Source organism: Erythrolamprus reginae, chromosome 13 (genome assembly GCF_031021105.1).
Source record: "Erythrolamprus reginae isolate rEryReg1 chromosome 13, rEryReg1.hap1, whole genome shotgun sequence".
Classification (NCBI taxonomy): domain Eukaryota; kingdom Metazoa; phylum Chordata; class Lepidosauria; order Squamata; family Dipsadidae; genus Erythrolamprus; species Erythrolamprus reginae.
In genome coordinates, this window is record NC_091962.1 from 1,483,799 (window position 1) to 1,505,349 (window position 21,551).

At 43.3% G+C, this 21,551-nt stretch overlaps 1 protein-coding gene, 1 long non-coding RNA gene and 2 other non-coding genes across 4 annotated transcripts; 3 read left to right on the forward strand and 1 right to left on the reverse strand.

Moving 5' to 3' along the window:
* The first annotated feature begins 1,178 nt into the window (after nucleotides 1-1,178).
* On the forward strand, nucleotides 1,179-12,028 carry LOC139175548 (uncharacterized). The gene is made up of 5 exons (XR_011560530.1): nucleotides 1,179-1,230; nucleotides 2,584-2,701; nucleotides 5,044-5,163; nucleotides 7,115-7,176; nucleotides 10,727-12,028. It is a non-coding gene; the product is annotated as an uncharacterized lncRNA (long non-coding RNA).
* Nucleotides 5,241-5,318, forward strand: LOC139175622 (small nucleolar RNA SNORD126). Its single transcript, XR_011560544.1, has one exon. It is a non-coding gene; the product is annotated as a small nucleolar RNA SNORD126 (small nucleolar RNA).
* On the forward strand, nucleotides 9,159-9,303 carry LOC139175621 (small nucleolar RNA SNORA79). The gene has a single exon (XR_011560543.1). It is a non-coding gene; the product is annotated as a small nucleolar RNA SNORA79 (small nucleolar RNA).
* Nucleotides 12,029-13,130: 1,102 nt separating the features above from the next.
* Nucleotides 13,131-20,969, reverse strand: LOC139175265 (toll-like receptor 5). The gene is made up of 2 exons (XM_070766270.1): nucleotides 20,883-20,969; nucleotides 13,131-16,156 (listed from the first exon to the last, which is right to left on the reverse strand). The coding sequence occupies exons 1-2, from the start codon at nucleotides 20,917-20,919 to the stop codon at nucleotides 14,232-14,234; spliced, it is 1,962 nt and encodes a 653-aa protein (XP_070622371.1). The 5' UTR covers nucleotides 20,920-20,969; the 3' UTR covers nucleotides 13,131-14,231.
* Nucleotides 20,970-21,551: the final 582 nt, after the last annotated feature.

Below are 21,551 nucleotides of genomic sequence, written 5' to 3' on the forward strand. Positions count from 1 at the left end.
AGGAAGGGAGGGATTATGTAGAAGAAAATAGGTTTGAAAGAGGAATTAGGGGGAAGAAAATAGACAGAAGGAAGGGAAGCAGGAAAGAAGGAGGGAAGAAGGGAGGGAGGAAAGGAAAATAATAGAGCCGGGGGAGCACAGCACGTAGAGTGCTATACTGCAGGCCACTGAAGCTGACTGTAGATCTGTTAGTCAGCGGTTCAAATCTCATCACCGGCTCAAGGTTGACTCAGCCTTCCATCCTTCCGAGGTGGGTAAAATGAGGACCCGGATTGTGGGGGCAATAGGCTGGTTCTGTTAAAAAGTGCTATTGCTAACTTGTTGTAAGCTGCCCTGAGTCTAAGGAGAAGGGCGGCATAAAAATTGAATGAATGAATGGATAGATGGATGAATGGATTAATTAATTAATTAATTAATTAATTAATTAATTAATAAAAAAGGAAGGAAGCTAGACAAAGAAGAAAAGAAGGAAAGAAGGAAAGGAGAAGCTAGAAAGAAGGAGGGGAGGGAGGGAGCCTGGAAGAAATGGAGGGAGGGAGGGAGGGAGGGAGGGAAGGAAGGAAGGAAGGAAGGAAGGAAGGAAGGAAGGAAGGAAGGAAGGAAGGAAGGAAGGAAGGAAAAATAGGAAGGGAGGAATTCGGTAGTAGAAAACAGGAATGAAGAAGTTAGGGGGAAGAAAATGGAAAGAATGGAGAAAGGAAGGGAGAAAGAAAGAGGGAAGGAAACAAGAGGGAAGGAATGAAAAAAGGAGCAAAGAAGAGAAGGGAAGGAGGAGTACAGGAGGGAGGAAAAGAGGGGAGAGGAGAGAAGGGAGGAAAAATAGATAAGGGAGTGAGGGGGGAAGAAAAAGAGGAGAACACCCTCCCTCAAAAAAATGGCTCCCAAAGGCTATAAATTGTTCCTTTGCCTCAGATGCGCCCAAGGGGGAAAAAATGCCCCTCCCCCCCCTTATCAGTAGAGTAGTTTTCTCCCTCAAGGCAAATTCGTCACAGAAAGCTGCAGGAAGAATTCTGGGAGTTGTAGTCCATACGGCTGAAACTTGCCCAGGTTGAGAAACACCGGCAAGTCTCTCTCTCTCTCTCTCTCTCTTTCTCGTTCCTAATTGGTGCAAAAAAATACTCCCGCCTCAAGTTAATACAACAATTGGCTTGGCTTCTCGACCAATAGCGAGGCAGATCTCTTCATTTCCGGCTCCTCCTGCCTGCTTCCGTTTTCTTACAGATCTTGCAGGTAAGGCGGGATGGTTCGTTCGCGCTTAATCCATTAAAAATCTTAATTTTCTTTTTGCCATCCGCGCTTGTTATAACCTGGGAAATGTTTTAGCCAACGCAAGGAAGAAATCCCCAGCAAGCTCTTACCAGATTATTAAACCCTTTGTATATTTTAAAGCCATGATTCCCAAACGGGGTTTGTTCCATGCTGGATGCCTGGGATGGTTCCATGCTGGCTTTTTAAAAATTATAAAATTAATCAATCAATTAATTAAATTTTATGCGGAAACGAAATCCAAATTCTACTCCAAAACCCCAGATGACAAATCAAATTTAAATTCAACTATATTGATTATTTAATATGTAATTATGTATAATATATTTATTGCTTGGCATTGGGTATAAGGCATAGAATTTTTTTTTAATTTTAAATTTTTAAATTAAAAACATGGACGGGTTTAAAAACCCGTTTAAAAATCCCCAATGTTGGGATTTTTATGTTTAAATCGGATGAGACGCCTTTAATTCTACTTCCTTGCTTGTAATGTGTAGCTTTGTAAAGTATAATGGTATTCTAGTTTATTTTTTTAATCTATTGAAGATATTTTTACAGGCAAAACTCCCAAAGGCCTCTTGTAACTAGTAACTGAAATGTTAGTTGTTTATAGTCCACTAACCCCATTTAAAGCTTCATAATTAGAATCCAGAACTTTGGTAATGGTACAAACCATAGACTAGTGCATGGCAGGCAAAATACAAAATTTTTAAAGCTAAACAGAATATAAAATACACAGTTAATGAAACTAAACAATAAAAACCAAATGTAAAAAAGGGATAAGTAAATATATAAACATAAACTTTAATATGTGGCAAACTAAATTGTAATGATATGTAGTATATAATATACAATACATAGTTAATAAAACAAACAAAAAATGAATTTTTAAAGAAAATAATAGGAAGGGGTAAGTAAATATAAACATAAAAATTAACATATGGCAAACTAATATATAGCTTGGGATAATATATACAAAATGCATGAGTTAAAACTAAAATAAATATAAAAACCAAATTTTAAAAACAAACCGATAGGAAGGGATAAGTAAATATAAACATAAAAATTAATGTACAGCAAACTACATTGTAATATATAGGATAATATATACTTATATATTGAGATTTATACAATATAAGATAATATATATGATTAATGTATTCAACCCTTTTTTCAATGAAGTCTACGGAGAGGGGCGGCATAAAAATCTAATAATAGTAATAATAATTAAGTCAAATTGATACAATAATACAATACAACATTGTATTGTGTTGCTTGAAAATAGATCTGTCTTAACCCTTTTTCCTTTGTTTACAGCCTGAAAATGGTTTGTCTGTGTTTAAGGTGTCTCCTGGAGTGCAGTGACGTCCCTTTACAGCAAACTAGCATCTTCTGGGTCTGCAAACCAAGATGTCTTTATTCCTCGTCTATTTGGGTAAGGCCTGGGTAGAAGGCATTTCTATGCTTTCTAATTTTACGGAACTTTATGGAAAAATACATTGTGCTTCTAGAGCAGTATTTTTCAACCTTGGTTGACTTTAAGATGGGTGGACCTCAACTCCCAGAATTGCCCACCCAGTTTTTGCATTGGCATCCTTCAGTCTCAAAAGACCATGGTATGCTGTGGATTCCCCAGAACATGAAACCTGGGTAGGTTAGATCTGCTGCTTGGGTAACAGTCTAACCTCCATACTAACCCACCCAGTATGCTTCAAGATCTATATGGACTTCAATTCCAAGAATTCCCCAGTCATTGGGTTTTAAGACATGTGACCTACAACCAGAATTCCCCAGCCGCCATGCTTTAAGAAGTATGGACTTCCAATTCCCAAATTTCCCTAGTCATTGTGTTTTAAGACATGTGACCTACAACTGGAATTCCTCAGCTGCTATGCTTTAATACAGTGGTTCTCAACCTGGGGGTCGGGACCTCTGGGGGTTGAACGACCGTTTCACAGGAGTTGCCTAAGACAATGGGAAAAGACAATTTCCCCCTGGTGTTAGGAACTAAAGCTTCTATTCTGGCACCTTGGATCATATTTTTACAATCCGACCAAGGCGTTTACAGTGGGGGTGTCCCTCTGACCTTCCTGCCAATCAGCTTCAAGCTCTATTGGGAGAATTGGTGCTAGACTTATGATTGGGTGTCACCACAACACAAGGAGCTGTATTAAGGGGTTGCGGCATTAGAAAGGTTGAGAACCACTGCTTTAAGATATATGGACTTCCTCGGAGAGGGGCAGCTTACAAATCTAATAAATAAATAAATAAACTTCCAGAATATGGCTAACGGGAATTTCAGAAATAAGTTTATTTCTTGAAGTAATATTACAATGCAAGAAAATGGTCTGTAACCATAGGAAAGGCTGATGTAAGCCATAATCAGTATGCAATCATGGGTTTATTAATTGTGCTGCAACCTGATTGGCTGTAACCTATATAAAAGAAATAACATCCTCGCATGGGTGTGGTTTGTGGTGAGTTGTGAATGGTTAGTGGAGGGTTGCAATGGTGGATGCAATAGGAGTTGTATGATTAATAATAATAATAATAATCAATTATTAGAGTTGTATGCCACCCCTCTCTGAAGACTCCGAATGATGGTATTGTGGGTGGTTTGCTTTACTGACGAAATGTAAAGGTGATAGTTTATTTAGAAAAAAGCCTTTTTCTAAAAAGAAAAGTAAAATATATTTTTACAAGAAAGCCTGCTGCAGTGTTTTTCATTGAAGTTTTCAATTAGGTATAGTGGTGAACTGTGGGTAGTTGGTGGGGTTAACTTCCACTTGCGCAAAACTCCCAATACTTCCGGGAGTGGTAGGTCACATGTCTTTAAGCACAAACCTGAGTCGACTCCTTGTCCTCCGTTGTTCTCCTCTCCTAACTGCTCTGCACATACTTATACAGTGATATCTTATCTTACAAACTTAATTGGTTCCGGGACGAGGTTCTTAAGGTGAAAAGTTTGTAAGACGAAACAATGTTTCCCATAGGAATCAATGGAAAAGTGATTAATGCGTGCAAGCCCAAAACTCACCCCTTTTGCCAGCCAAAGCGTCCGTTTTTGCGCTGCTGGGATTCCCCTGGGGTCCCCTCCATGGGAAATCCCACCTCCAGACTTCTGTGTTTTTGCGATGCTGCAGGGGAATCCCAGCATTCCCAGTGAAGGGAGCATCAGTGAAATTGCAGCATCGCAAAAACACGGAAGTCCTCAAAACCCCACCTCCGGACCTCTGTGTTTTTGTGCTGCTGGGATTCCCCTGCATCACCACAAAAACATGGAGGGGAGCCTCAGGGAAATCCCAGCAGCGCAAAAACGGGTGCTTCACTGGCAACGGAAGTCCGGAGGCGGAGCATCCCAGTGGTGGCGGTGGGTTTGTAAGGTGAAAATAGTTTGGAAGAAGAGGCAAAAAAAATCTTAAACCCCAGGTTTGTATCTCGAAAAGTTTGTATGACGAGGCATTTGTAAGACAAGGTATCACTATCTGGAACAGGCCCCAGCTGTTTTTCCTCCTCCCTCCTAGCTGCCTCTTTGGAAGTTGGGAAATGTCAAGATGGCCCTGGCTCTATCTCTGTGTCCGATGTAGAGCATCCATCAGAGGCTTCCCCAGGCTTCAGCAGCACTGGCCCAAGTTCCTCCTCCACCAACCTCCTCATTGTCCAAGTCTACTGTCAGTTCTGCCAGCAGCTGGCGGGCCACAACGTTTTTTTAAAGACCGTATCAAGAGTCTAAAAGTGCGAAGATATTTTTCTGATATCTAATCTTTTTCTCTACAGAGCTTGAGTGCTACAGGGTCTTGAGGAAGCAGCTGGATCACAAGGTGGGCTGAAGGAATTTGGAAAGTCACCCAACTCTTCGGGAGTTCGTTATATTTGGCACGAAGAGGATGGGAAAAGGTATCTTGGGTTTTTGGTTTTTTTAATTGGCTTCTGAGTTTTGTTTTTAACTTGGAAATCTAAATGGGCTTTTCGGTGGCCTGCTGTGATGAGTTGCATGTTCTGTCCGTGTTTCACCTGATAAGCCATGATTAGAAACATGCCCTGAGCAGAGCCGGTTTACGCACGGCTGTCTTCGCGGGGATGGGGTCAGTTCTTGGGCGCATCCCTCTTGAGCGAAATGATTTACAGGTCGTTTTCGACTTAACAACAATGGAAAAAAGTTTTTTTCCCAGTTACAACCTTTGTAGCATTTCCATGGTCACATGATCTGAAGTTAAATCAGGGTCCGAGGCAAAGTACAGTGATATCTCGTCTTACAAACCCCTCGTCATACAAACTTCAAGATACAAACCCGGGGTTTAAGATTTTTTTGCCTCTTCTTCCAAACTATTTTCACCTTACAAACCGAAGCCGCCGCCACTGGGATGCCCCGCCTCCGGACTTCTGTTGCCAGCGAAGCGCCAGTTTTTGCACTGCTGGGATTTCCCTGAGGCTTCCCTCACTGGGAAACCCCACCTTCGGACTTCCGTGTTTTTGCGATGCTGCAGGGGAATCCCAGCAGCGCAAAAACGGGCGCTTCACTGGCAACGGAAGTCCGGAGGTGGGGTTTCCCAGCGAGGGGAGCCTCAGTAAAATCGCAAAAACACGGAAGTCTGGAGGTGGGGTTTCGAGGACTTCCATGTTTTTGTGATGCTGCAATTTCGCTGAGGCTCCCCTCGCTAGGAAACCCCACCTCCGGACTTCTGTTGTCAATGAAGCATCCGTTTTTGCACTGCTGGGATTCCCCTGCTGGAATTCCCCTGCAGCAGCACAAAAACATAGAAGTCTGGAGGTGGGGTTTCCCATGGAGGGGAGCTTCAGGGGAATCCCAGCAGCGCAAAAATAGGCGCTTCGGCTGGCAAAAGGGATGAGTTTTGGGCTTGCACGCATTAATCGCTTTTCCATTGATTCCTATGGGAAACATTGCTTCGTCTTACAAACTTTTCACCTTACAAACCTCGTGCCGGAACCAATTAAGTTCGTAAGATGAGGTATCACTGTATTCCTGAAATTTATTAGCAGAGCCATGTTGGCACATCTGGGAGAAACCCAAATCTAAAGCCATGAGGGTTTCTCCACCCAATTTAAAGTTCATTACCCCACAAGTTCATCACATTGACAGTGTTCTTCATGGCAACATGTCCGTTACTCCCATCAGCTTCCAGACAGGTGCTGAACAAAGGATGAGCTTGGAATTTGTTATGTCTACCTCCCTCATGCAACAACTCCTCCCAAATTTCCATAGCAAGAATACACTCTTAAAGCATAAAGTGTGGCAGGCCAAAGTCTCCAAGTCAATGATGGCTTCAGCTTGACACATATTTGGCCTGATGGTCACAGTGTCCTGAGGTCACCTGATTTCCCCCTGGCCACATGATGAGAATTCGAGTGCTTGGCAACTGGCTTGTACTTATGACGGTTGCAATGTTCCCAGGGTCATTTGTGACTTCAGCTGGTTTCCATCTAGTGAAGTCGGTGTGTGTAGGAAAAGCCAGATTCGCTTTACAGCTGCGAGATTCACTTTTAAGTGCAATGATTCACTTTAACGACTGTGACAAAGAAGTCATAAAATGAGGGAAAACTCAACAATTGCCTTGTTTAGCGGCAAAATTTGAGCTTAGTTGTGGTCGTAATTCCAGAACTAATGGGTTTCTAAACTTTAGTTTTGAAGTAGAGAAACAAAATTGAAAATTAAAGATTATTATATAAATATTCTTTAAAATTGAACATGTCTCACTCTGAACCTGCCTTTGATAATAAAAGATGAAGAAAAGAATCATTTCAGTATTACATCTTTTTTTTACTGCCAGTAGATCATAGTATTTGGTTGCTAACTCAAGAATTTATGTGTTCCTTTTTTTTTTAAAAGAAAGAGAAGATTCCAGCAAAAATTGGGTGACAACCATCCATTTCCCTCCACTTTGAGAATGTGTAAGTGTGGGGTGCTTTTTTCTTGGTTAACAGGAGACAAAAAATTGCATCTCAAAAAGAGGTTATTGATATACTAGAATTAATTTGAAGTGGTTAAAGAGGGGGATTGTTATAGAAAGTTATTTTCATCGCCTTCTCAGGCTCACAGTCTTAAGGCACAGTATCAAAGGGAAAAGAGAGGGGGCATGGCTGGTACCAGCGTTTCAGCATTTAAGATGAAAATCTGAAATACTCCAGGTTTCATTCTGAGAATATTCGCTTAAAATTTTGGCTATCTCTCCCTCATAGTTATAGAAACAATCCATTCATTTATTATTATTATTATTATTATTATTTATTAGATTTGTATGCCGCCCCTCTCCGCAGACTCGGGGCGGCTCACAGCAACGATAAAAACAATATACCGTAACAAACTTAATATTAAAGTTTAAAATAACAATTTTACATTAAAAAGCCTAAAAAACCCCAATACAGTGTTCCCTCGATTTTCGCGGGGGATGCGTTCCGAGACTGCCCGCGAAAGTCGAATTTCCACGAAGTAGAGATGTGGAAGTAAATACACTGTTTTTGGCTATGAACAGTATCCCAAGCCTTCCCTTGACACTTTAAACCCCCTAAAGTGCAATTTCCCATTCCCTTAGCAACCATTTAGATCATTACTCACCATGTTTATTTATTAAAGTTTATTAAAAAAATATTTATTAAAGTCGGATGAAAGTTTGGCGATGATATATGACGTCATCGGGCGAGAAAAACCGTGGTATAGGGGGAAAACCCGCAAAGTATTTTTTAATTAATATTTTTGAAAAACCGTGGTATAGACTTTTCGCGAAGTTCGAACCCTCGAAAATCGAGGGGAACACTATATAAAAAAAGCATACACGCAAACATATCATACATACAGCTACATAGGCAAGGGGGGGGTGTCTCAGTTCCCCCATGCCTGACGACAGAGGTGGGTTTTAAGAAGTTTACAAAAGGCAAGGGGGGGGGCACTTCTGATCCCTGGGGGGAGCTGGTTCCAGAGGGTTGGGGCCGCCACAGATAAGGCTCTTCCCCTGGGTCCCGCCAGACGACATTGTTTAGTCGACGGGACCCGGAGAAGGCCAATTTAAATGGAATAGTGCAATGTCACCTTGAAATTTAGCTAAGCTCTACTACCTGCAGTGACTAGTTTAATATGCAACACAAATATTCAGATACATTGCACACAAATGCAGAAAATACTGAATATAAAACTAGAGCATAGAAAGGTCCTATTTTGGGACATCTAGATATGTTACTTTAGATAGGCCCAGAAGGCTGGGAAGTTTATTTAAGAAAATCAAGCAGTTGAGTAGCTTTGGCCATGCTTTTACGCTTGGTTAATAAGAAAACCAAACTACTAAAGCAATATCCCTAATATTTCTGCTCTAGTAGAATTCTGGGAGTTGAAGTCCACAAGTCTTAAAGTTGCCAGGTTTACTGACTGGGGAATTCTGGGAGTTGAAGTCCACTAGTCTCATCTCCAGGACCGCCTTCTGCTGCACGAATCCCAGCGACCAGTTAGGTCCCACAGAGTTGGCCTTCTCCAGATCCCATCGACTAAACAATGCCGTCTGGCGGGACCCAGGGGAAGAGCCTTCTCTGTGGCGGCCCCGACCCTCTGGAAACAGCTCCTCCCCAGAGATCAGAATTGCCCCCACCCTCCTCACCTTTCGTAAGCTTAAAACCCATCTCTGTCGTCAGGCATGGGGGAATTGAGATAATCCTTCCCCCACAGGCCTATATATTGTATATGCATGGTATGTTTGGCTTTTAATAAGGGTTTTTAGTTATTTTAAATATTAGATTTGTCACATGCTGTTTTATTATTGTTGTTGTTAGCCAACCCGAGTCTACGGAGAGGGGCGGCATGCAAATCTAATAAATAAAGTCTTAAAAATTGCCAGGTTTGGGGACCCCTGATGTAAGCAGTCCAAAGGTTTTATAAATGCTGGAAATGATGACTTGTTCCTCTCGCTGTTCCAAGCCTCAAACAGTGGGATTTTATGTCATCAGATACTACCATGACTTTTCTTCACTCAGAGTGTCTTTAGATGGGTGGCCCGTCTGTGGCACGGCTGAACTTTGTGGGGTCACACATTTTTAAAAGACCAGAAATGTGACGTATGAAAAGTCTTTGAAGAAGCTGTTTTCTGTTCTCATACAACACAGAGAAGGCAAACTTGTGATCAGAAATTAGCGCCTGTGCACAGATAAAACTGCTCTGTACATTAATGGCCTATGGAGATTCTCAAGTCCTCCAAAAGTGACAAGTTGTCAAGAGACAACTGGACCTCCTTGTTTTTTTTCTTTTGAGGACATTTCGCTTCTCATCCAAAGAGCTTCCTCTGCTCTGACTGGATGGAGGGGAATGGAAGGGTTTCTACTCTACTTTGCAGCCTTTTGGAGAGTCGTTGAAGCACTTGGAGGTTTATCTATGTTCTTTAGAATAGAATAGAATAGAATTTTTTATTGGCCAAGTGTGATTGGACACACAAGGAATTTGTCTTGGTGCATATGCTCTTAGTGTACATAAAATAAAACATACATTTGTCAAGAATCATGTGGTACGACACTTAATGATTGTCATAGGGGTCAAATAAGCAATGAAGAAGCAATATTAGTAAAAATCTTAGGATACAAGCAACAAGTTACAGTCATACAGTCAACATGGGAGGAAATGGGTGATAGGAATGATGAGAAAAACTAGTAGAATAGAAGTGCAGATTTAGTAGAAAGTCTGACAGTGTTGAGGAAATTATTTGTTTAGTAGAGTGATGGCGTTTGGAAAAAAACTGTTCTTGTGTCTAGTTCTCTTGGTGTGCAGTGCTCTGTAGCGACGTTTTGTGGGTACGAGTTGAAACAGTTTGTGTCCAGGAAGTGAAGGGTCAATAAATATTTTCCCTACCCTCTTTTTGACTCGTGCAGTATACAGGTCCTCAATGGAAGGCAGGTTGGCAGCAATTTTTTTTTCTGCAGTTGTGATTCTCCTCTGAAGTCTGTGTCGGTCCTGTTGGGTTGCAGAAACAAACCAGACAGTTGCAGAGATGCAGATGACAGACTCAATGATTCCTCTGTAGAACTGTATCAGCAGCTCTTGGGCAGTTTGAGCTTCCTGACTTGGCGCAGAAAGAACATTCTTTGTTGTGCTTTTTTTTATGATGTTTTTGATGTTAGGTGACCATTTTAGGTCTTGAGATAGGACAGAACCTAGAAATTTGAAGGTCTCTACTGTTGATACTGTGTTGTCTATTATTGTGAGAGGTGGTAGGGTGGAGTCCATGTGGCCTCAGCGACACTCTTAAAAAGGATACAAATGACCAGTTGTCTGCAAGGAGTAGAAGTCCATCCATCCCTCTCCATCCAGTCAGAGCTGAAGAAACTCCTTCTGAAGACTAAAGAAAGAAACGAGAACGTCCAATTGCCCCTAGAAACAAAAGCACTTTGGGGACTCCTCTCTCTGTTGCTTTTTTCATAACTTGAATTATATCTAAATTTCTGCATTGTTCTTTCCTCCCCCCACCAGGTGTTGTGGTTGGCTCCGGGCCAGCTCCTGCCCCAAGGACTGCGGGGGTGGATGTGGGTGAATCTTCCCAATGTCAGGGGCCAGTTTTGCTGCCGACTGCTTCTGACAGCGAAGTGTCTGTATCAGATAATGGAAGTGAAAATGGGATCCTCAGAAGAGGTAGCCCATTAGATAGTCGCCCCGTGAGTGATTCATCATCATTGTCATCGCTGGATTCAGAAGAGGAGACATTCATTGACGTGCGCAGACGCAGGGCAATGTCAAGGAAAGAGCAACTGCTAGTAAATACTACAGGAAATAAGGGAGATCACCTGTGATTGGGTGTAATTAGACTAATTGGGGCTGCTGTTAAATTACCTTCTGGCCTCTGGGCGTGGAAGTTTATCAGTTTGGTGAAGGAGTAAAGCGTATTTCGAATCAGGACTTTTTGAACTGTCCAGGACTTTTGAACTAAATCATAGTGAAGTTTGTGACTTGAGAACCCTTGAAGGAGAGTAAGGAGAGTGGCTGTGACTTAGAGGTGTTCACCCATCCATAACCCCAGAGCCATGGCCCTGTCCTCAGCTGTGGGTGCAGCTGCCAGGGTTCTGTGGCCTGGGTGTACATTATGTACATCTGCTGGAAGTTTGTTCCAAGGATCTACTACTCTTTCAGTAAAATAATATTTTCTCAAAAGCAACATGAGAAAATATTATTTTACTGAAAGAGTAGTAGATCCTTGGAACAAACTTCCAGCAGACGTGGTAGATAAATCCACAGTAACTGAATTTAAACATGCCTGGGATAAACACATATCCATTCTAAGATAAAATACAGAAAATAGTATAAGGGCAGACTAGATGGACCAGGAGGTCTTTTTCTGCCGTCAGACTTCTATGTTTCTATGTGTCAGTACCAGTATGCGGCTGGCCGCCCGAGCTGTTTGAAACACCCTGGCCATCTCGTTTCCCTGCCGGGCTGCCCCAACCAGAGTCCTTGCATTTGTGGTGAGCGTTTCCCTTGAGGTCCTCTGAAGCCGGTCCCCTTGGCGAATGCTTGTGCATTCTGGCTCTCCAGGGACGCTGTGACCATCCCAGGCAGCCGCGTTGTGAAGCATCGGTGTTTCCGCACCCGCTCGCTGGAAGGGAAGAAGAAACCACTGGAGATCCCCAAGTGGTCTTCACAGCTGCTGGTTATCTGCTTTGTGTTTGTTTATTGTTCTTCACAGCATTCAAGGCTTTGAAGGTGGTGAGCTCTTTGCCTGACTAAATGTGTGTTTGGCTCATATTTTACATTCAATAAAAAACAGTGCTATTGACTTTACAACTGTGTGTATCTGAATTCCTACCTTTGAACTTAATTGAGGGCTCGTGCCGAGAAGCCCAGCAGAGCACCGGAGAGATGGCGTGAATATATTTTGGCAGGGAAAGCGTCCTTCCTTGGCTAACCGTTCCAAAGAAATCACAACCAGGAAGTAGAAGAATTAGCCACGATGTGTTGGGAGCCTTCTACGAATGAGTAAACAGTGCCTCACATTCATTTACCAAAGTGGTAACTTCAGTACATCTCTTTGTCTGAATTTAATGCAGTTTGGGATTGTTCCAATTAACAGCTAGACAGTGTTGGTTGGCAGGTCTTAGGAGGAGAGCCTTCTCTGGGGGCCCCAGTCCTGTGGAATCAACCCCCCCCCCCCCGGAGATTCGTACTGCCCCCACCCTCCTAATTTGGAAGACTCCTTTGTGCCGCCAGATTTGGGGCTATTAGGTTCTTTCCCCCTGGCCAATGAAAGTTGATTGAATGGGAATGACTGGTTTTTATGGCTTGGTTTTTTTTAGATCTTATATTTAATTAATTGGATCTAGAATGTTACACATCGTTTTATTATATGTTGTAAGTCGCCCCGAGTCCTCGGAGAGGGGCGGCATAAAAGTCCAATAAATAAATAAACAGACGCTCAAATCTGACTCGAACACGGTGACATGTGTCATTTATGTACCCACTTAGTGAGCTGAGCTAAACTGGTGGCATTTGCTTCGTGGATTGGATTCTCGTGTCAGAACTTTGCATAAAGTAAAATATACGATGTATTTGTGAGTCCTTTTTCTGTTTTTCAGCTGACCTGGCTATAAGCACTTGGTGATCTTGTCTGAGCTGCAAATAGAAAACTAGTGTTGAGTGAACCGAACCTGCACAATTTGGGTCCGTACCGAATTTTGTGGTGTTCGGCATACTGGACCCAAACCTGAATTCTAAAACACTTTCAAAACATTAATATTAATTATGTTGTGTGAATACAGCCAATAGGGAGCCCCATAGGACAGCTTTAAAAATTATCCTCCTAATTCCACGCCTATTTAAAATTTCCAAAGGCTGCGGCAATTAAGCCTGGTTTTATTTCCTTTGAAAGAAATTATTAAGCAGAATGTTATTTTCTAAAGTGCCGGTTTATTTACAAATATACAAAGCTCAGCTCAGTTGCAACATACACAAATTACAACACCTCTCTTTTTTTTTTTCAGATCACACTGCATTGTTACATTGCAATAAATTTTCCTAGCATGATAGCTTATCATGTATATTTTGTACTTTACAGTAGTCTTCCACTTACAACAGTTCCATTTACTGACCACTAACAATAGCACTGAAAGAAAAGACCATTTTTTACACAACCATTGCAGTATACCATGGTTGCCATGATCAAAATTCAGAGCCTTGGCAATTGGTTTCTATTTATAGCTGTTTCCCAGGATTGCATGGCCCCCTTTTGCAAGCTGACAAATATCCATAAACAATATAACAACTGCATTGATTCACTTAACTGTCAAGAAAGGTAAAATGGGCCAACATTTACTTAACTTGCTTAGCAACATAAATTTGGGGGTCAAATATACATTGAGGACTACAGTGTTCCCTCGATTTTCGCGGGTTGAAACTTCGCGAATAGCCTATACCACGGTTTTTAAAAAAATATTAATTAAAAAATACTTTGTTGTTTTTTTTCCTATACCACGGTTTTTCCCACCCGATGACGTCATATGTCATCGCCAAACTAATAATTTTTGCAAATAAATAACAAAAAATAATAATTATTGTTAATAAATAATTATGTTTATAAATATCAGGATCACTAAGTGTCTTATTCAATGGTGAGTACCAGTAATAATGGTGAGTAAATGGTTGTTAAGGGAATGGGAAATGGTAATTTAGGGATTTAAAGTGTTAATGGATGGCTTGTGATACTGTCCATAGCCAAAAATGGTGTATTTACTTCCGCATCTCTACTTCGCGGAAATTCGATTTTCGCAGGTGGTCTCGGAACGCATCCTCCGCGAAAATCGAGGGAACACTGTATTTACATTCTAATTGCAATTCCTCTTTTTCCAGCCAAATTGTTCTCGCTGCTGGGTTTTCAGGAGAGGGGAAAAAGTCCTGCCATCCTAATTTCGTGTAGGCTGGGAATTCTGAGAGTTGTTGGCCCAGGAAGATGGGAATCTCCTACATGCAGAGGGGAAACATGTCCGTTGTCTTAAGAGAGACACTTGTGTAGGAACTGAGGCAAGGGCTGACTCTGGAAATTAGAGCTGACCTGAATGCAAGTCAACTCAGATGCCCTCAGAGTCGTGTTGGGGTTCTGTAGCCAATCGCTGAAATTTTTGAGGCCGCAACTGCAAACTAAGGATAGTTCCCTCAAATCCAGGAAACGCAGCCGCCCCATTGGTTGAAATGAGGAAGGTGAGAGGGTCATCAGCGGATTCCCGCCGACACTCAGACCAAGCAGGGATTTCAAACTACGGAAAATCCCTTCTGGGAGTTTGTGCAACCTGTTGGCCCCGAGATCCAGGATTTCTAAAGACCCCAAATTCTGGAAGAGATTCCCAGGCAAGTCTCGAAGGTGATTGGAGCTGAGATTCAACACCCGGAGGTTCTCCAGATCCTGGAAGAGATCCGTGCACATCTGGGTGGCCCAAACGTTTCCCAGATCGTTGCGGGAAAGGTCCAGTTGTGTAAGTTGCCTCGGAGACTTCTTGACGTGCGAACATGACGTCAGGTAGTTGTCGGAAAGATTCAGAAACCGTAAGCTGGGAATCTCAGCGAGGTAAGGCCAGACATTCTGCAGGTCCTTTAGACGGTTGGAGGAGAGCTCAAGATGGACCAGGTTTGGGCCAAGTTTTTCTATGCCCCAGGTATGTGTGATCCTGTTTTGCCCCAAATTAAGAGTCCGCAAGGAAGGGAGATTCCCAGAGGGAACTCTGCCAAGAGCGTTGTCTTGCAGGTCAAGGAACTGCAAATGTTTTAGACCCGTCAGGGCGTTATGCTGAACAATCCCAAGGTGGTTGGACTTCAGAATCAGACGGCGTAGAGGAGAGGACTTCAGATCCTCCAGTGCTTCTGCGTATAGCTCTCCGAGAAGATTATTGGACAGATCCAGAACTTGCAGCTTGCTTAACCCCGAAAACGCCCCCTTTTGAATCCGATTAATCTGGTTGGATCTCAAGAGCAAGGTATTGAGATCTGGCAAGCTGGAGAAGACCGAGGCCTGTAGCGTGTTGAGGAAACCATGAGACATGTCGAAAGTCCCGATGTGGCTGTGACGCAGCCCGGAGAACGTGGTGTCTGAAATATCCTGTAAGTTCTGGAAGCCGAACCCGCTGCCGATGGCTCCTGAATGTTGCATCTTGAGGTTCTGGATCCTTGTGCCGTTCAGGCTTTTGAGGAACTCTTCGGCGCGCGCCACATTCCACGGGTTGGAAGAAATGTCCAAGGTGCCCAGGGTGATGTTGAGAAACGGGTTGGCGCAAGAAGGACGACCGCTTGAGAGTCGATTGGAGGACAAGTCGAGGAAGGTCAGGTGACGCCCGCTGAGATATTGGAGGTCATCCCCGCAAATGGTCCTGATTTTATTGAGACTCAACCGAAGGATGCTTAATTTTTTCAGTCCTTGGAAGGTGGGATCTGGGCTCAATCGATGGAGATTGTTTCCTCGAAGGTCCAAGGTTTCCAGCGAGAAAAGGTCTTGGAAATAACCCTTCTCCAGGATCCCGTTGTCGAAACCACTAGTGTCTAAGAGTAATACCTTGAGTTTGGTCAAACCTTGGAATGCTTTGGGATGCAGTGACAGGTTCCGGTTGCCTCCCAAATCTAGGAAGGTGATGTTGGACACCTTTGCGAAGGCCCCCTCTCCGACGTAGAGTGGTTGTCCCAGCTGTTTCCCCAACGACAGCACCTTCAGGGCGCTCATCCGTGGGAACGAAGACGCCTGGATGGTGGTGAAGGAGTTAAAATTCAGCAGGAAGACCTGAGTGGACGCGTCCACCTTGGGGATGGCCGTGAGGCCTTGGCCTTGGCAGTTGGCCACCAGGCGGTTGTTGATTTTGGTCGTGGAGCATCGGAGAAAGACGGCGGTGGCCGAACTCAAGGCTGCAGCGACGAACACAATTGTGATGATGGAGGCTGGAATGAAAGGAAAGAAAGAAAAAGGGATTTATTCACTTCCTAGTCTTATTGGCCATTGTCAAATTGCTTTTTCTAGGAATCTGTGGGTCAGGTGGAGCCTTAACAATTGATCGCATGGCTTGTTAGCAATAGCAGTAGCATTTAGACTTATACTGTAGAGTGCTTCATAATGCTTTTACAGCCCTCTCTAAACGGTTTACAGAATCAACCTCTTGCCTCCAACAATCTGGGTCCTCATTTTTACCCACCTTGGAAGGATGGAAGGCTGAGTCAACCTTGAGCCGGTGGTGAGGTTTGAACTGCTGAACTACAGCTAGCAGTTAGCTGAAATAGCCTGCAGTGCTGCACTCTAACCACTGCACCACCCCAGCTCTTGTTGGTAGATCATGCAACTCAACTACATAGCATTAATGTCCAATGCAGCAGTGGTCACCCACTGGCTCCATGAGAAAATTTTGGTGGTCTGCAGAAAAATTATTTGCATTTTTAATATTGCACTAAGTACTATATCTTTTTTTAAAAAAAAAATCATATTAATGGTCCCCAACATTTAAAATTATGAATTTAGTGGTCCCTGATTTCCAAAAGGTTGGTGACCCCTGCAGTACAGTGTATCTCAACTTTGGTGACTTTAAGACATGTGGACTTCAACTCCCAGAATTCTTTAAGATGTGTGGACTACAATTCTTTAAGACATGGACTTCAACTCCCAGAAGTCCACACATCTTAAAGGTGGCCTAGGTTGAGCACAAGAACAAGGGTAGAACAAGAAGCAATGGGTGGAAACTCACCAAGGAGAGAAGCAACTTAGAACTAAGAAGAATTTTCATGACAACAATTAATCCGTGGAACAGCTTGCCTCTAGAAGTTGTGATTTTTCAACTGGAAGTTTTTAGGAAGATGTTGGATAATCATTTGAAGTAGTGGAGGGTTTCCTGCCTAAGCAGGGGGTTGGACTAGAACAGTGATTTTCAACCTTTTTTGAGCTGCGGCACATTTTTTACATTTACAAAACCCTGGGGCACATTGAGCGGGGGTGGTGGGTGGTGGTGGCTAAAAAAAGTTTGGACAAAAAAATTCGCGCTCTCTCTTCCTCCCTTTCGCTCTATTTCTCTGTCCCTCCCTCTTTCTCTCCCTCTTTCTTTCTCTCTCTCTGCATCCCTCTTTCATTCTCTTCCTTCCTTCCTCTCCCTTTTGCTCTCTTTCTCTCTCCCTCCCTACCTCCCTCTATGTCTTTCTCTTTCTCTCCTTCCTTCCCTCTCTTTCTTTCTCTCTCTTGCTTTCTTTTTCTTGTTCTCTTTCTCTCTCTCTTGCTTTCTTTCTCTCTCTCTCTCTTGCTTTCTTTCTCTCTCTGAGCTTCGCGGCACACCTGACCATGTCTCGCGGCACACTAGTGTGCCACGGCACACTGGTTGAAAAACACTGGACTAGAAGACCTGTAAGGCCCCTTCCAACTCTACTATTCTATTCTATTTTCTATTCTAATTCTTATTCTTTAAGATCTGTGGACTTCAACTTCCAAAAGTCCACACATCTTAAAAGTGACCAAGTTGAGAATCTTCCTTCCTTCCTTCCTTCCTTCCTTCCTTCCTTCCTTCCTTCCTTCCTTCCTTCCTTCCTCTTCCTTCCTTTCTTCCTTTCTCTTCCTTCCTTCTCTCTCTCTCTCTTTCCCTGTTTATCTTCTAGAGGTGCAGGAGGTGAAAAATAGGCTGGTTTTGCCCATTTTCTGGCCTGGAGCATCTGTACCCCTTTTTATCCTTCCGTCGCCTCCAGAAGCATTCTACAGGCAAAAACAGCCCGGCGTTTTTTGGCCAAAAATGGGGCCTTTCCCCCCAGGTTTTTTTGGCCTCCTGGGGCATCTCTGCGCCTCTGCTCAAGTCGGAGACCCTGTGTCATTTCAGACAAATAGCTATACAATCTCCTTCCCTTGATGGAGTATTATCCACAACTTCTGGTGGCAAGCAGTTCCACTGGTCAATTGTTCTGACTTCTTAATTCCAGGTTGCTTCTCTGCTTTGATTTAGTTTCCATCCATTGTTTCTCGTCCTGCTCCATGTGCTTTGGAAAATAGGTTGCCCTCTCTCTCGTTTGGGGCAGCCCCCTCAAATATTAGATTAGATTAGATTTATTGGATTTATATTCCGCTCCTCTCCGCTGACTCGGGGCGGCTCACAACAATGGTAAAAACAGTACATAGTAACAAATCTAATATTTAGCAATCTAAATTACAGTTTTAGGTTAAAAAGTCCCAAAAAAAAGAAAGAAACCCCAGTACAGTGATCCCTCGATTTTCGCGATCTCGTTCTTCGCGAAACGCTATATCGCGATTTTTCCCACCCGATGACGTCACTCTCTTCCTTCCTTTCTCATCTTTCTTTCTCTCTCTCTTTCTCTATCTTGCTTCTTCCTCTCTCACACTCTCTTCCTCCCTCTCTCATCTCTTTCTTTCCTTCTCTCTCTTTCTCTATCTCTCCCCCTCTTGCTGGCGGGCGGCGGGCGAGCGGGGGCATCAGCGAGGAAGACCCAGGGAAGGTTCCTTCGGCCGCCCAGCAGCTGATCTGCTCGGCAGCGCGGTAGCAGCGAGGAGCCGAATCGGGGTTTCCCCTTTGCGTGGGCGGCGGGGAAACCCCGATCTTCGTCTGCTCGCTGCTGCTGCGCTGCCAAGCAGATCAGCTGCTGGGCGGCCGAAGGAACCTTCCCTGGGTCTTCCCCGCCGCCCATGCAAACTCCACCATCTGCGCATGCGCGGCCATGAAAAAAAAGGGTGCGCATGCGCAGATGATGTTTTTACTTCCGCAACCCTACATCGCGAAAAATCGATTATCGCGAGGGGTCTTGGAACGGAACCCTCGCGATAATCGAGGGATCACTGTATATAAAAAACAAGCACACAATCAATCATACACCAAAACTACATGGGCAAGGGGGAGATGTTTCAATTCCCCCATGCCTGATGGCAGAGGTGGGTTTTAAGGAGGGTGGGGGCAATCCTAATCTCTGGGGGGAGCTGCTTCCAGAGGGTTGGAGCCACCACAGAGAAGGCTCTTCCCCTGGGTCTCGCCAGACAACATTGTTTAGTCGACGGGACCCGGAGAAGGCCAACTCTGTGGGACCTAACCGGTCGCTGGGATTCGTGTGGCAGAAGGCGGTCTCGTAGATACCCTGGAAAATGCTATCGTGTCTCCCCTGGTCCTTCTTTTCACTGGACTAGGCGTACCCAATTCCTGCAACTGGTTTTCATACGTTTTAGCTTTCAGCCCCCTAATTATCCTTGTTGCTCTTCTCTGCACTTTTTCTAGAGTCTCAACATCTTTGTCACACCATGGTGACCAAAAGTGGAGGTCTCCCCAGTGCAGCATAAAGTGGCCCAGCAATCAAGAAAAATGTATTGTGTACGTGTAGGCAAGTGGCCGACATGCTCTCGCCAACTTAAACCTTAATAATTTTCTAATTCATGTAAAATATATAGACCACTGGGCCTCTTACACATTACATTTAAGTCATAGTTTGTTTAGTCACAAACAAACTTACTCACAAACAAAGTTTAGGGCACTGCACACCAAGACAACTAGACACAAGAACAGTTTTTTCCCGAACGCCATCACTTTACTACAGTGTTTCCCAACCTTGGCAACTTGAAGATATTTGGACTTCAACTCCCAGAATTCCCCAGCCAGCGGATGCTGGCTGGGGAATTCTGGGAGTTGAAGTCCAAATATCTTCAAGTTGCCAAGGTTGGGAAAAACTGCTCTACTAAACAAATACTAATTCCCTCAACACTGTCAAACTTTTTACTAAGTCTGCACTTCTATTTCTACTAGTTTTTCTCATCATCCTATCATCCTTTTCTTCCCACTTGGGACTATGACTGTAACTGCTTGTATCCTAAGATTTTTTTAATTAATATTGTTTCTTCATTGCATATTTGACCCCATGACAGTCATTAAGTGTTGTACCAGATGATTCTTGACAAATGTATCTTTTTCTTTTATGGACACTGAGAGCATGTGCACCAAGACAAATTCCTTGTGTGTCCAATCACACTTGGCCAATAAAATTCTGTTCTATTCTATCTTGAATCCAATACCATTGGCTGGGGTCATTGGCCGATAAGACATTGTTTACAAACCGCCATTGGGCGAGTCGACACGATTAAACCGCAAACAGGTCAGCCAAAACGGAGTTAATACAACACGTAGCATGCTCCCAATAATAATAATAAACAGAGTTGGAAGGGACCTTAGAGGTCTTCTAATCCAACCTCCTGCTTAGGCAGGAAACCCTACACTACTTCAGATGGATGATTATCCAACATCTTAAAAACTTGCAATGTTTGAGCATTCACAACTTCTGGAGGCAAGCTGTTCCACTGGCTAATTGTTCTGCCAGGAAATTTCTCTTTCTTGTTTAGTTTCCACCCATTGCTTCTTGTTCTACCCTCAGGTGCTTCGGAGAATAGCCTGACTCCCTCTTCTTTGTGGCAATCCCTGAAATATTGGAAGACTGCTATCAATGTCTCCCCTGGTTCTTTTCGTTAAACTAGCCATGCCCAGTTCCTGCAACCGTTCTTTGCATGTTTTAGCCTCCAGTCCCTTAATCATCTTTGTTGCTCTTCTCTGCACTTTTTCTAGAGTCTCAACATCCCTTTTTTGCATCATGGCAACCAAAACAAATTTAAAACCAATTCTGAATTTCCATTTTTGCCTTTGGTTTTGGACCTCACCTTTGTGAATCTTCCACCGCTGAAGAAAGTCACCCATGCTGTTGTGTTGTGGAATGCAACAAATCCTCCCGCTTTGGATGGCAGTTGTCGAGTGCATGTGGTTGGCCTCGTTCCCCTTATAAATGCCCCTGGAACCACCCACCCTACGTCAAGAGGTGGACAAAAAGCGAGGCGTTGCACAACGAGGAAGTGGCAGGGAAATTCTCCCCGAGCCTTTTTTGTGATTGTTGCTCCACGCAAACACCGTGTGGAGGCCTTTTCGGGTCATATATTTACAAACGGCTCAAATATAACTGAGTCACGTTGAGTGGGGCCAACAGATGCCGCTTGACTTTCCATTATTGAGTAAAGCAGTACACTGCATGCTACACCGACGTTGTTACGTTTATTCAAGATACTATATTATCATTTTATGGCAATATTAAACTTCCTAGTTTCTACCTCTACTATCCCAACCGTTGAGCAAACAAATCCCAAGGTCGAAAATATTCGGTGTGTTCTTTTTGGTTTTATCTTCAATGTTAACCTGTCCATTTCTGCACAGTCCGGTATTTATTTTTTATTTATAGTTTTATTTATTAAACTTTGCAAATTAAAAATATACACATCACAATCATTTTTTACAACTTTACCCATTTCCTTATGTATCTGATTTTACAGTGTTATATA

Excerpts from the sequence above, each read along its gene's own strand:
- LOC139175265 (XM_070766270.1), bottom strand. The coding sequence starts at position 20,919 with ATGGGTGACTTTCTTCAGCGGTGGAAGATTCACAAAG. Across the intron at positions 16,157-20,882 it reads GCGGTGGAAGATTCACAAAG|CCTCCATCATCACAATTGTG; the intron begins GTGAGGTCCAAA and ends CTTTCATTCCAG.